At 36.6% G+C, this 14,922-nt stretch overlaps 1 protein-coding gene across 1 annotated transcript in view; it reads right to left on the reverse strand.

Moving 5' to 3' along the window:
• LOC142239792 (uncharacterized) overlaps positions 1 to 14,922 on the reverse strand; it is a 348,222-nt gene that overhangs the window by 261,035 nt on the left and 72,265 nt on the right. The window contains exon 3 of the mRNA XM_075311557.1: positions 5,045 to 6,911. Coding sequence (XP_075167672.1) covers positions 5,045 to 6,911 — 1,867 coding nt within the window. The remainder of the gene's footprint in view (positions 1 to 5,044; positions 6,912 to 14,922) is intronic.

Genomic DNA, 14,922 nt, shown 5'->3' on the forward strand with positions numbered 1-14,922 from the left:
CTGTAGGTGTTTTTGGCATTTACTACGTGTTATACAGGTATATGACGTTTTCGACGTCATATACCTGGGGACCATCTCTGATCCCCAGTGAGATATCCAATACCACACATACATACAAAAAAAATCTGATTCAATCACAAAATTAATTGATCAAAATAATGTCTTCAATCATGAAAATGATAGTATCAATCACAGTTTTAAGTGGGCATAAAAAAGATACTTTATTAAAAAATTAATTGATTTCATTAGTACATTTTTTAATTGAATCAATAAACATTCAATTGAATCAATTAAACATTTAATTGTATCAATTAAACATTTAATTGATGTTGATTGCAAAACTCAATGAAATTTTTAATTAAAAACGTAAATATTTTCAATTACTTCTTAACTGACTTAGTGTTTCTGGTTTGATTAAGAAATTAGTAGCTTGAAGTAAATGTTTAATTAAAAATTAAAAGAATCCATCAGTTGTTTTAACCAGGGATCCGGAGCGGAGCGGAGCAAGCCCTTTTTTGCCGGAGCGGGAGCGGCATTTCTAAAATCCGGAGCGGGGCGGGAGCGGTTTCCAAATGAAAAACCGCTCCGCTCCGAATAAAATATTACTTGAATGAAATGTGTAACTTTGAAATTAAACTGTGTAGGTAATTTCAAATATAGCTAGTACTTAGAGTAGTGTGAGTAAATGTTTAAAACGTACGATATGTTTTTTTGTACGTACGTACATTGGGGAAAACACAACGTGTTTTTTTAGTATTTGTTTTCAAAAACGGCAAATGTCAAAATATATCTCTAGTATGTGTTGTAAAAGTAACAACAGTACTTTCGACCAATTTCATCCCGTATTACTACAAAGATGTTTGTAATGAACGTCAAATAAATGCAATTAAACGATCTTATTTATATTTAGTTTTTTAGTTTTCTACACTGAAAAAAATATTGTCGTGAAGTCAAAGATTTCATGTCCTTAAAATAAGAATGCAAATTTTGCTTAACATGGAAGACGCATTTCTCTAAAATAAAGTTTTTTTCCTTGTCCAAAAGTCAATAAACTTTTGAATGAAGTTGTAATTGTCCTTATAATTAAGTGATTTTACTTAAAAATGTATATCATAACATGAAAGATAAAATTTTTGAGGTAAGGTCAACGTGACTTTAATAATTAAGAAAAATTCTTTAAAATTAATAAAATTGTCTTTTAATTTGTTTCCTTTTTGCATCTTGCCTACAAAGCAAAAAATCGTTAAAAAATAAGACATGTTTTTCAACACTTTATTTTAAAGACGCTTTTTACTTGAAACATAGCATAATTTCTACTGGAAGTCGAGTCTTAATATGGAAAATAAAATTGTCGTTAACTCGTTTTTAAAGGATTTTGATAACAACTGACGAAAAAAATCTAAAAAAAATAAAAATTAACATTTGCATCCTAGAAGCAAGTATATAACCCCCAAATTTAAAAGATAATTGCGTCTTTAAAGTATCCTTACTTGTATTCTCCGCTTCTTTGGCTCTGAATTAATACCCAAACTGTTAAAGTAAAGACAAAATCTTTGGAACCGGGCATGCTTTTTTTCAGAGTAAGGACATTCATATTTGCTTTACTATTGTACTATATCCTAGCATTCTCTTATTTCTGATATTAGTTCTCGAAAATTTAATTAAAATTATGGATAGTTTCAATTTTGGTTGAAAAATGTGCGCATATACATTTATTTTAATATTTTCTCACATTGAAAACTAATGACTTCATTTGTATTATTGCATGTTATCTACTTTTTTGAGAACGAACATTTCTTAAAAACGCTGTTCGAAAATGTATTTTTACAATAAAGGGGAAAAAAGCGAAATTAAGTAACACTAGATCTGAGTAAGAATATTCGTAGGTATACCACGGACTGATTTCGATGGAGGTTGTTGCAAACATAAACATACACACACACATTACAAATATAACAAAACCTCTTCTCTACGTCTGTTGCAAAACAAAAAAAAGAAACTTTCGGAGAGTAGTTACTTCTACTCTGTGTATAGACTTTCAATTCCAATCAGCGTTGCCGTTTTGGTCCGATCGGACCAAAATTGGTCCAAAAGATTTCTAATTTTTAAATTTGGTCCGATGGTCGGACCAAACAGAATTTGGTCCATTTTCATAAATTTGGTTTCTATCACATATTAAATAGTACATGGTGCACCGCAAAGAATATTGTCGGGAGGCCAAATATTTCACATGCTTAAAATACGAATACGAATTTTGCTTAGAATAGAAGACGTATTTCTCTGAAATAAAGTTTTTTCCTTGTCTAAAAGTCTCTAAACTTTTCAAATAAGGCTGTTTGTCCTTATAGCTAAGTGATTCGACATGAAAATGTGTATCCTAACATGAATGAAAATTTCGTTTTAATGAAGTCAAAATGGATTTAATATTTCTGAAAAAATCTTCAAAATTAATAAAATGTTTCAACACATTGTTTTAAAGTCATTATACCCTAAACCACATAATGGTTAGTGTATAATAAGTTTGATCTGCCAAAAAATGTGCCTACCAGAAATATTGATTTTAGACCCCATAAAATATATACCGATCGACTCAGAATCACCTCCTGAGTCGATCTAGCGCTTGGTGTCCGTCCGTCTGTCCATGTATTTGTTGTTCACAGGATTCCGGTCGCAATTATTAATCGATTTCGATGAAATTTGGTACAGGGAGTTTTTTGGGCACAAGGACGAACGCTATTGAATTTGGAACAAATGGGGTCACGCTGTGCCCCCATAAAATAAAACTCAATTGAACAAATAATACAATGTTTGTACTATAATTTTCTCGAAGAGGAGCGTGGAGCGGAGCGGAGCGATTTTTTTTTCTCGGAGCGCAGCGTGGAGCGGAGCGATTTATTTTTCTCCGGAGCGGAGCGGAGCGAAAAAAATGGACCGCTCCGGATCCCTGGTTTTAACTGACTTACTGCCTGTTCATGAAACGTAAAATCGTTCCGAGATGAATCGTTTGTCTAAAGTGAAACTAAAATAACGTTAGATATATTTGCGCTATACCTAGCCGTCACCAACTTCTGATCTCTGAATGGCAATTTTTCACAAATACAATCCGTCGCATTGGCAACGCATATAACTTCAAAATTTTGTTCTAATTTTGTACACCCACCACTATAGAATGGTGACGGGGATATAATAAGTTTGTCATTCCGTTTGTAATACATCGAAATATCGATTTCCGACTATATAAAGTATATATATTCTTGATCAGTGAGAAATTCTAAGACGATATAAGCATGTCCGTCTGTCTGTCTGTTGTAATCACGCTACAGCATTCAATAATGGAGCTATCGTCCTGAAATTTGGAACAGATTCGTCTTTTGTTTGCAGGCAGGTCAAGTTCGAAGATGGGCTATATCGGTCCAAGTTTTGATATAGTACCCATATAAAGCGACCTCCCGATTTGGGGTCTTGGGCTTATAAAAACTGTTGTTTTTATCCAATTTGCGTGAAATTGGAAATCTAGAGGTATTTTAGGACCATCAAAAAAGTGCACACTTACAAGAGATGTTTATGATTCCTCTAAAACACAAACAAAAAATGGTTCTTATCAATTCAGAATCAGATCTAGTCTTCATAGGTAAAATCTTTACATTTATCTGTGGGAACTGTACTGGTTGAACTGATCTGCTTGGAAAAATATCTGTCATCAAACCCCCTGAAATTTTCAAAGGAAACTAATATATTTGATTCATGGTGGTGGGTATTTAAGATTCGGCCCGGCCGAACTTACTGCTGTATATACTTGTTTTATGTATTTTTTGTATTTCTACGTTTAATTTTAAATTTATTGTTAATCTATTTGTGATTTTTATTTAATGTACTTAGGTTAGGTTAGGTTAGGTTAGGTGGCAGCCCGATGTATCAGGCTCACTTAGACTATTCAGTCCATTGTGATACCACGTTGGTGAACTTCTCTCTTATCACTGAGTGCTGCCCTATTCCATGTTAAGCTCAATGACAAGGGTCCTCCTTTTTATAGCCGAGTCCGAACGGCGTTCCACATTGCAGTGAAACCACTTAGAGAAGCTCTGAAAACCTCAGAAATGTCACCAGCATTACTCAGGTGGGATAATCCACCGCCGAAAAACTTATTGGTGTTCGGTCGAAGCAGGAATCGGACCCACGACCTTGTGTATGCAAGGCGGGCATGCTAACCATTGCACCACGGTGGCTCCCATTTAATGTGCTTATTGTTTGTTATACTCTTGTCTTTTTTACTACTAATTTGTGGACAAATGCTATAGAAACTTTTCGAATCACATACTGTAATTATAACATTGTAAATCTTGTCGTATGTGATACAATAACTAAATAAATAAAACATCGAAAATTTATGACTTTTAATCGACCGCCGATACAATTGCGATTCGACAAAATCTAGTTCTCGAGATATTAACAAGTTATTTTTGACGTTTCGTTCGTCTCGAGGCGACGAAAATTCTACGAACAGGCAGTTGGTCTTCCGAGTGTGATGAAAAAGTTGATTGTATCAATAATTTTTTAATTAAAATTTTAAACATTTTCAATCATTGACTTAATTAACTTAATATTTCTATCTTGATTAAAAAGTTAATTGTAACAATTAATTGAAAAAATTTCCAACTTCAATCATCTTTTTAATTGGAAATAGTTTGGTGATATTTTTTTTCTGTGTACAAGAAGTTTCAATAGAACTTCGTGGAAAATGCATATTTTCCAAACTCGATGGCTGAAGAGGACATAAACAAAATGTCCATTACAACTCATTATGATGTATCTGCCCAAGGTATCAAGCCGTCTAATGATTGAGTTGAAATTATCTTATATTTTCCCAAACCGGAAACAATAACAAAATTTCAAATAATTCAAAACGAATCTGTTACATTTATGAAATGTAAGATCACTAGAATAACATTATTATATACGATATTGCATTAATTCAGCGAAAGGGGATTCCGGCAAATAAAAAGTAGACGGTCAAATAACTTGTGATTATATTAGCTGTACTAACCTTGGGGGTGCCCAGTCATGACGAGTGCAATCTAGTAATGTGCCCACATATGTTTTGCCCCTCCATGTAACATTTACGACTAGAACTCCGCCTTCAGTCTCATGCCAAACAATCCCCTCTAAGGTAACCGATGTTCCAGGCTCACATGGACCCAAACAATCGGGCTCGGTAATAGTGCCAATAGATGTGCCCACACATATATCCACAGTTTCCTTGGCAATTGTGTTGTTCTCATTAATAGAGCAATCAGTTTTAGCACGTTTAGCTGGAGGAGATTTTACATTTTCATCCGTAGTTGGAGGGATAGGTAAGAGTAATGGAGCGGTTGATGTGTTTGATTTACAGAGTGGAACTGGTATGGAATTTGAATGAGGAGACTGTTTACTTAGTCCAGAGGAAGCATTTGCAGTTGGGTGTTTTATATCGGAATTATTAGTTCCCGATGCAGCAACTGCGGCCAATTGAGCAGCAATGTGCGACGATATTTTTATGTTGCTGTTAGCAGGTTCTTTACCTGGAGGGCCAGGGGTATTGGCTGACCCATTTATCGTAGATGAGTGCGTAGCCACTGCTGAATTACTCACAGCTGGGGAAACTGAGAGCAGTGGCGATGCAGAACTTGAAGAATCCGAAGATGGAATGAAAACCCCAGGTGGAACAACACTGCTGTTCAGGTTTGGATTTGATAAACGATGCGTTGAACCGTCATTTCCGCGGTTGCATATAGCGCTGGAACATACCGTAGATGTACTGTCATTAATACTACAATTACAAACATTTTTGTCAGTGAAATCTTTTTCGCTATTTACAGAAATATTTTTATCACTGACAGTACGAATGGAATGTGAAGTTTTTTCTTTCATTTTTTCACGGCGATGACCCGAGCTTGAACGTTTGTTGCTTGCTGAAGAGGACACGTTAGAAATATTAGATATCAGGCTAGAAGCGGCTCCATTACTTCCGCCACTTGCACCACAGGGGAAATTGTTTCCCATTTGACTACTGCTATTTCCGGTTATCTTCTTGCTTCCCACACCAAGTGCATTGTTCTGTGTCGGCGAATTTCCAAAATTGCTTTGTGACGTCGATGGAACTGGATTCGAGCCCGGTATTGCGCTTGAACTTTCTTCTTTGATACTAGCATTAACTGCTACCCCGTTTTGTAGTTGCTCTGTAGCTTTAACAATTTCGTGCTTTGCTTCAGATGTTTTCGTACCAGGTTTAGTACGTTTTATTTTCATTTTTAAACCTTTGTCCAGAGTAGCCTGATGATCTATCGACATCTTACTGTTCGATTTGTTACTGTTACCTTGTGTCCCACTCTGATTGTTGTTGCTAACATTACTTATTCCACCTGAAACAGCATTGTTACCAGTACCACTATGGAGGTTTCCACCTTGGCTCGACATACTGTGTGAAAGATCTCTTTTATATGAGTTCCAATTGGTATCAGCTGATGATGTATCTTTTAGTATTGTATAAACTTTGTTAGGTGATGTAGATATCGGGGAATACAAATGTCCCCCCTTAGAATAACCTGGGAACGTAGAATTGTGACCGATTAATTCATTAACGCTTTTTATGCATGTCCTTTTTTCTAGCGAATGTCCATCGTTTTTGGATATCCAATCATTTATTGAAATTGTTAATCCTCCTCTTGTAAAACTTGTATCATGATTATCCTTTAATGAACTTTCATTACAATACTCCAGTGATTTCTCTATATCTGCATCTAATTCATTTAATAGTTCAGGTATTCCGCCAATATCCCATTCCTCTTCATTTTCAAAGTTTATATCTTTACCATCGATCGGTACAATCGGTCCAGAAACTATGATTTCGTGATTAGCGGTTTGGTTTATAAAAGCTGAAAGTAAACAGATGATTACATTATGCAATTACTGAAGGTTTTATAAATAATAATATTTTCAGAGAAGAAACGTAAATTGGATTAGGTTATATTTACTTACTGGAAATTCCGGATATAAGTCTAAAGGTTGAGTTACATATCATGCGTTAATCCGTGCGTTGATGATATTTTGATATTTTTCAACTTGAAGCACTCTAACAAAACTGTTGCTTTCAAAGAGAAAAGTCAACTCTTTAATCAACGGACGCATTAACGCTATATTTGGTATATAAGAATCAAGTAAAAAATGATTGGGAGAAGTCTATAAAAAAATTTTACGCCTTTTTCCAAAAAATGGTTAAAATTCGATATTCGTAGAATTTTATAGGGAATGCAGTTACGAATCCACTAAACACGGAACTTCTACGTTCAAAATACTGACCTCACTTTGTCAAAATTTTCCAAAAGAATAAATTGTGGGGCCTATATCTTGCGAACGCTAAAAGATGATTGCACACGCACCTGAACCTTTTTTTTAGAGCTTTACAAGTTCTACCCATCAAAGAAAAAATCATCGAAATCGGTTCAAAATTGCGGAGTTAACAGCTAAAACAAAATTTCATACCCCGAGGTGACCAACTTTCAACGCCTACAGGTCAGCCCGTGGACCCACTAGGGACTTAGAGGAAAACACTTCAGTTTTCACACACAGAAAAAATTATGTTGATATCTTTATCCGTTCAAAAGTTAGAGAATTATTTCCAAAAAAAGCGATTTGGAACCACTGTGCGACGGTGCGTTATCGCAATAACCAAGAGTTGTCGGCCACAATGCCGATATTTGGCACAGATGTTACTGGCAAAATTACTGATATAAACCGGACATCCGTAACTTTTTTTCATTGATTATCTTAGGTTACGTTAGGTATAGTGGCAGCCCGATATTTCAGGCTCACTTGGACTATTAGTTCATTGTGATACCACCGTGGTGAACGTCTCTCTTATCACTGAGTGCTGCCCGATTCTATGTTAAGCTCAATGACAGTAGACCTCCTTTTTATAGACAAGTCCGAACGGCGTTCCACATTGCAGTAAAACCTCTTTAGAGAAGCTTTGAAGCACTCAGAAATGTCACCAGCATTACTGAGGTGGGATAATCTATAACTAATGTTCCAATAAATATTGGCATTAATATATACTCAAACAGTCAACCTGCAATAAAATCGTTGGACTCTGTGTTCCTTAACTCGAAAACGGCCATCGACTGCCGCAAATCTCTCAATGAGATGACATAGGAACATACCGGGAACTACGAAGCAGATGAGATAGCAAGGCTAGGAACTACCTTACATATTCCAGGGGAACTAGAATCTGTTGGATACCTGCAAGCTCTTACTGCGTGAGAAGGCTGTTATGATGACCAATGTTCGATGGGAGAATTGCAAGGGTTGTAACGACCAAGCAAATATGGCCCATTTAAGCTTAAACCGCACACTAGATATGCTAGTGTTCTCAGGACGTCAGATATCACTCCTGATATCTGCTATAACGGGTCGCTGCCTGATAGGCGAATTTGCAAAAACTATTGGTGCGAAGTATAATGACTACTGTATGAGCTGTCATGATGCCGAGGAAAACGAATCAATTAAACACCTCTTGCGTGAGTGTCCTGCATTTTGTGTAAGGCGTAAGCGAATTTTAGGGCATATAGCTTTAGATTACAAGTGGACCCGTAAAACGTTAACTTAAACAGTCTGTTAATGTGCTTGGAACAATCTGGCTGGTTCAACAAAAGAAAATAATAGAGAAGGTGCAGTGGTTAAAACTAGAAGTGCCCATATGTAATAGGTACTTTTAGTTAAATATGGTATCACAATGGACTGAATAGTCTAAGTGAGGCTGAAACTTAATCGGGCTGGCACTTTAACCTAGCCTAAAGGCCTGGTTATGCATCTAAAAATGTAGCGTAGCCGTAGCGTAACGGCAACGTATGATTTTTTGGCGATTAGCCTAATTGAAAAAAAACGTAGCATATGATCAGATAGCTTATAAACAAACAATCAAAAAGAGGCGCAAAAGGTTGATTTTCTTAAAATTCAAAATGAACTAGAGTGATATAGAAGTGAATCTAAGTCTTTAAAAAATAATTCTTTTCCAGGCTGTTGCTTTTTTTCGGGAAGTCGGTATTCTGCACAGAATTTTTTATAAATACATTCATGCGATTGCACGCATAATATTAACTTCTCTTCATCCATTTTAAACGAACACAGCCCAGTTTTATGTTTTAATTAACTTTATTTTCACTAAATAACTTTTTCCCTCTTCTTTCAATTGATGACGCTAGTTTTTTTCGATCAGCTGATACGACAACGACACGCCAACTTTTGTTTTTTCTGAATCATACGACACGTCTACGTTGTGGAAAAGTTGGGTAATCGTTTGTATGGGCTGTCGTATAGCAAAAACAAACAGCTGACACGCCACGCTACGCTTACGTTCCGTTTTTGGATGCATAACCAGGCCTTAACCTAATCGCAGAAAAACTTTTTGGTGTTTGGTCGAAATAGGTACGAAACCCACGATCCTGTGTATGCAAGGCTAACTATTACACCACGGCGGGCATGCGAACCATTGCACCACGTCATTATCTTGTTTTCTACACAAAGATCAACAGGAAAAATCTTCAAATAAGATTTAGTCACTGTAAAACTAAAAATATTTCGCTTGTTTGCATAATACATACACTGGCAAAGATTATCACTCAAGGTCGAAATGAGTTTTTGAAGGTCAGAAATACTGGAAAACAATAACAATTGCATGACTAAATTATGGAACTAACGGCATCAGCTAAAACGGAGAGGGAAGACTCACATCAGCTAGAGAAAACATCGAAAATACCTCGTCTGAGTAAACATGACTTGATACTAGAGATCTGCATTGAATAACTTTTCACTGCATGTATGCAATTCGCTGTCGAATATAGTACATACACTCTCTTTCCCGCAGAGCGCTAGCAGTGAAGTGAAGAGAACACTTACTTATCAAATACCAACTAGTACATATCCGAAACAATATGTGTTCCAAAAAAGGAACAATAAAAAGGTAAGTACTTGAGAAAGAGTAATTACATATTTATTGTTCACTTCACGTGGTACCACAAGTATTTCTTAGTTATTTACAAAGCAACACTTTCCATAGATATGTCACATATTTCATATATGTATGTATGTCACACCCTTGCCTTTAGCCTTTACCGTTAGCCGTTGTGTATAACAGGCCGAAAACATATATCATGGAGAGTAACGGTTTTTTGGTATTTCTCAAAATGCACGTTGTATATGTAGTACTCCATGCAATTTTGTTCTCGCAACATACTCGACGTAATCACGTCCTGAGTACACTTCTACACTACACTAAGAGCGTAAGAGGAATATATATTCATTGGATCATCAGAGTAACAACAAGTTACTCGCAGCTTATGGTGGTCATCAAAATGTGTACCAATTGTTTTGCGGCTCTCTCAAATAGATGTACTCATGTAGTACACGTACTCTGCATACAACGTGATACAACAAATTAAAGCGAGTGAAGAGAGACTTATCACACACATTAACAAAAGAATTGATGAAATATACTCAAAGAGGATAAGTAAACTTAAGAGAAGGAAAAAACAATTTGATTACAAGATAAACAAATTGAGTGACCATATTTCTGTGCTGGAAACAGAACGTAAACAATAAAAAACAATAAGCGATGAAGTAATTTCTCTGAGGTCACAGAACTAAAACTAGATAATTTGTCTGTTGCGCGCGATTTGCGTACAAATTGAATGTCATTTATAAAGACTGAGAATTTATACAACATATTCGATAGTTTCTGTCAGGTATTAAATACACCTACACCTCAATACAAAACAAAATATTGCAAACTGCTTCCAAATTAAGAAATGATAATAGAATTGCATACACATACTCATATCGTGAACTCATATATACATAAGAATAACACCAGATTGTGAGTCATCCAGAATGTTTGTTTGAACAACCAATTGAGTACAATATGTAACAGGTTGGCTGATAAGTCCCCGATCTAACAAAGAAAAACACTTTTTTTGTGAAAATTCGTTTTTATTATTCAACATAGTTCCCATCAAGATTGATACGATTATAACGACCTTCCAATTTTTTGATACCATTTTGGTAGTACTCCTTCGGGTTTGCCTCAAAATAGGACTCAGTTTCAGCGATAACCTCTTCATTGCAGCCCTGAGCATCCTTTTGAGGTCTGAGAATAAGAAAAAGTCGCTGGGGGCCAGATCTGGAGAATACGGTGGGTGGGGAAGCAATCGAAGCCCAAATCATGAAATTTCTCAATGACTTGTGGCACGGTGCGTTGTCTTGGTGGAACAACACTTTTTTCTTCTTATATGGGGCCGTTTTGCCGCGATTTCGACCTTCAAACGCTCCAATAACGCCATATAATAGTCACTGTTGATGGTTTTTCCCTTCTCAAGATAATCGATAAAAATTATTCCATGCGCATCCCAAAAACAGAGGCCATTACTTTGCCAGCGGACTTTTGAGTCTTTCCACGCTTCGGCGACGGTTCACCGGTCGCTGCCCACTCAGCCGACTGTCGATTGGACTCAGGAGTGTAGTGATGGCGCCATGTTTCATCCATTCTCACATATCGACGGAAAAACTCGGATGTAAAGGGTGATTTGTTAAGAGCTTGATAACTTTAAAAAAAAAAAAAACGCATAAAATTTGCAAAATCTCATCGGTTCTTTATTTGAAACGTTAGATTGGTCCATGACATTTACTTTTTGAAGATAATTTCATTTAAATGTTGACCGCGGCTGCGTCTTAGGTGGTCCATTCGGAAAGTCCAATTTTGGGCAACTTTTTCGAGCATTTCGGCCGGAATAGCCCGAATTTCTTCGGAAATGTTGTCTTCCAAAGCTGGACTTGACGTAGCCCCACAAAAAATAGTCTAAAGGCGTCAAATCGCATGATCTTGGTGGCCAACTTACCGGTCCATTTATTGAGATGAATTGTTCTCCGAAGTTTTCCCTCAAAATGGCCATAGAATCGCGAGCTGTGTGGCATGTAGCGCCATCTTGTTGAAACCACATGTCAACCAAGTTCAGTTCTTCCATTTTTGGCAACAAAAAGTTTGTTAGCATCGAACGATAGCGATCGCCATTCACCGTAACGTTGCGTCCAACAGCATCTTTGAAAAAATACGGTCCAATGATTCCACCAGCGTACAAACCAAAACAAACAGTGCATTTTTCGGGATGCATGGGCAGTTCTTGAACGGCTTCTGGTTGCTCTTCACTCCAAATGCGGAAATTTTGCTTATTTACGTAGCCATTCAACCAGAAATGAGCCTCATCGCTGAACAAAATTTGTCGATAAAAAAGCGGATTTTCTGCCAACTTTTCTAGGGCCCATTCACTGAAAATTCGACGTTGTGGCTCGTTAGTAAGTCTATTCATGATGAAATGTCAAAGCATACTGAGCATCTTTCTCTTTGACACCATGTCTGAAATCCCACGTGATCTGTCAAATACTAATGCATGAAAATCCTAACCTCAAAAGAATCACCCTTTATTACGAGTTAACAGCTGCAAACACCGCTCAGAATCATCAACACATTGTTGTTTTTGGTCAAATGTGAGCTCGCGCGGCACCCATTTTGCAGAGCTTCAGCATATCCAAATATTGATGAATGATATGACCAACACGTTCCTTTGATACCTTTAAGGCCTTTTACGGTCATTCAAAATCATTTTTTGATGTTTTCGTCGGTAACCACCTCTTTCGGGCGTCCACTGCGTTCACCGTCCTCTGTGCGCATTTCACCACTCTTGAATTTTGCATACCAATCAATTATTGTTTATTTCCCTGGGGCAGAGTCCGGAAACTCATTATCAAGCCAAATTTTTGCATCCACCTTATTTTTCCCTTCAGAAAACAGTATTTTATCAATTTTATCAAAGAAAGCAGTATTTTATCAAAACACGAAATTCCTTTTTTTTCCACTGTTTTCACAATAACAAAAGTTGCTTCACAAAAGACGCTCTATCTCACAAACTAATTGACTTACAGACGTCAAATTGTGACACGAATCATTTAAAGGTTGGTACTATATAAAAATAATATGCATTTAATACTAGCGACGTCATCTATGTGTCAGACCGGGGACTTATCAGTGAACCTGTTATCTACTAAAATTTTTATTCAATATTACTTTTATAACCGTTTAATATACCACACCGTTGTCATTTTTTTACACACCATTTGTTACAGTTTATTATTGAACACAAATTAATTGCTTTACCTTTTGTTTCTCACGTGGCTTTGCTAAGTAATAGGAGAAGTTCCATTCATTAATGTTCTTGAGGAGGAGGAGAAGGTTGAATCAATATTCATTGAAGCCACAATAAACACACAAATTACTTCTCGGCTGTGTATATCATCCAAATAAATTAGTTCCATACGACTGTCTCTTAATACCTACGATAATATCATTATTGGTGGCTAGGTTAGGTTAGGTATAGTGGCACCCCGATATTTCAGGCTCACTTAGACTATTCAGTCCATTGTGATAGCACAGTGGTGATCTTCTCTCTTATCACTGGCGTTCCACACAGCAATGAAACCACATAGAGAAGCCATTGCACCACCGGTGGTGGCGATTTCAATTCAAATATTCATTACGAAGATTCACTTATGGACTCCTTCAACTCAATTTGATTTCTAATTGTAACAACTTCCACAAATTTTACTTCGAATACAAATATTCCATTGGATATTTTGTCGTTACCAACGTAGAAAATGTGTTACTATATGACCAACTTAGTTAGAGAGGTTAGTTTAGGTTAGGTTAAAGTGGCAGCCCGATTAAGTTTCAGGCTCAATTAGCTTATTCAGTCTATTGTGAACCACTTAACTACCTATTACGTATGGGCACTTCTAGTTTTAACCACTGAACCTACTCGATTATTTTCTTCTGTTCAACCAACCAGATTGTTCCAAAAACATTAACAGACTGTTTAAGTTAACGTTTTGCAGGTCCGCCAGTAGTCTAAATCTATATGCCCCCAAAATTGCTTACGCCTAACACAAAATGCAGGACACTCACACAAGAGGTGTTTAATTGATTCCTTTTCCTCCGCATCATGACAACTCATACAGTAGTCATTACTTCGCACCAATAGTTTTAACACAATCGCCTATCAGGCAGCGACCCGTTATAGCAGATATCAGGAGTGATATCTGACGTCTTGAGAACACTAGCATATCTAGTGTGCGGTTTAAGTTTAAATGAGCCATATTTGCTTGGTGTCGTTACAACCCTTGCAATCCTCCCATCGATCATTTGCCATCATAACTGCCTTTTCACGCAGTAAGAGCTTGCAGGTAGCCAGAGGCATAACAACAGACGCTAGTTCTCCTGGAATATGTTATATAAGGTAGCCCTAGCCTTGCTAACTCATTCGGCAGTCGATGGAAATAGAGAGTTCATGAACAGAGAGTTCGATCTTTAAGAACTGAGGTAAATAAAACGATACCGATATAGGAATTGGAATGAAAAAATGAATTCGGTTGTTGTTGGGAGATCCTGAAAAATTTGTAAAAGTGCAAAAAATATGTTGCCTTGGTGTTACCCTACTTTTTTCCTCATTGCATTTTCGACCAAATGATAGCGTCATTCCAAAGTTATTGTTAATTCCTAATGTTGTGAGAGATACAGGATCCAAAATCTATCACAGTGTCCTTCATATTTTGCTATCAATTTCGAGAATGTTGCACCTTTTTTCCCAATCGAAATCACTATTAAGCAAACTTGTGTAGAAAAATGTGAAAAACTAACTTAATGCATTTAGCAACAGATATAAAGTCGACAAACACAAAGACAATAAACTCTAGGAAGATAGGAAATTGGCTTGCGTCATACCAAATGTTGCATTTACCATGTTAGTTCCATACATGTTTGTAATTTTTTTATTTGTTTTTCGTTTT

This window comes from Haematobia irritans, chromosome 5 (genome assembly GCF_050003625.1).
Source record: "Haematobia irritans isolate KBUSLIRL chromosome 5, ASM5000362v1, whole genome shotgun sequence".
NCBI lineage: Eukaryota > Metazoa > Arthropoda > Insecta > Diptera > Muscidae > Haematobia > Haematobia irritans.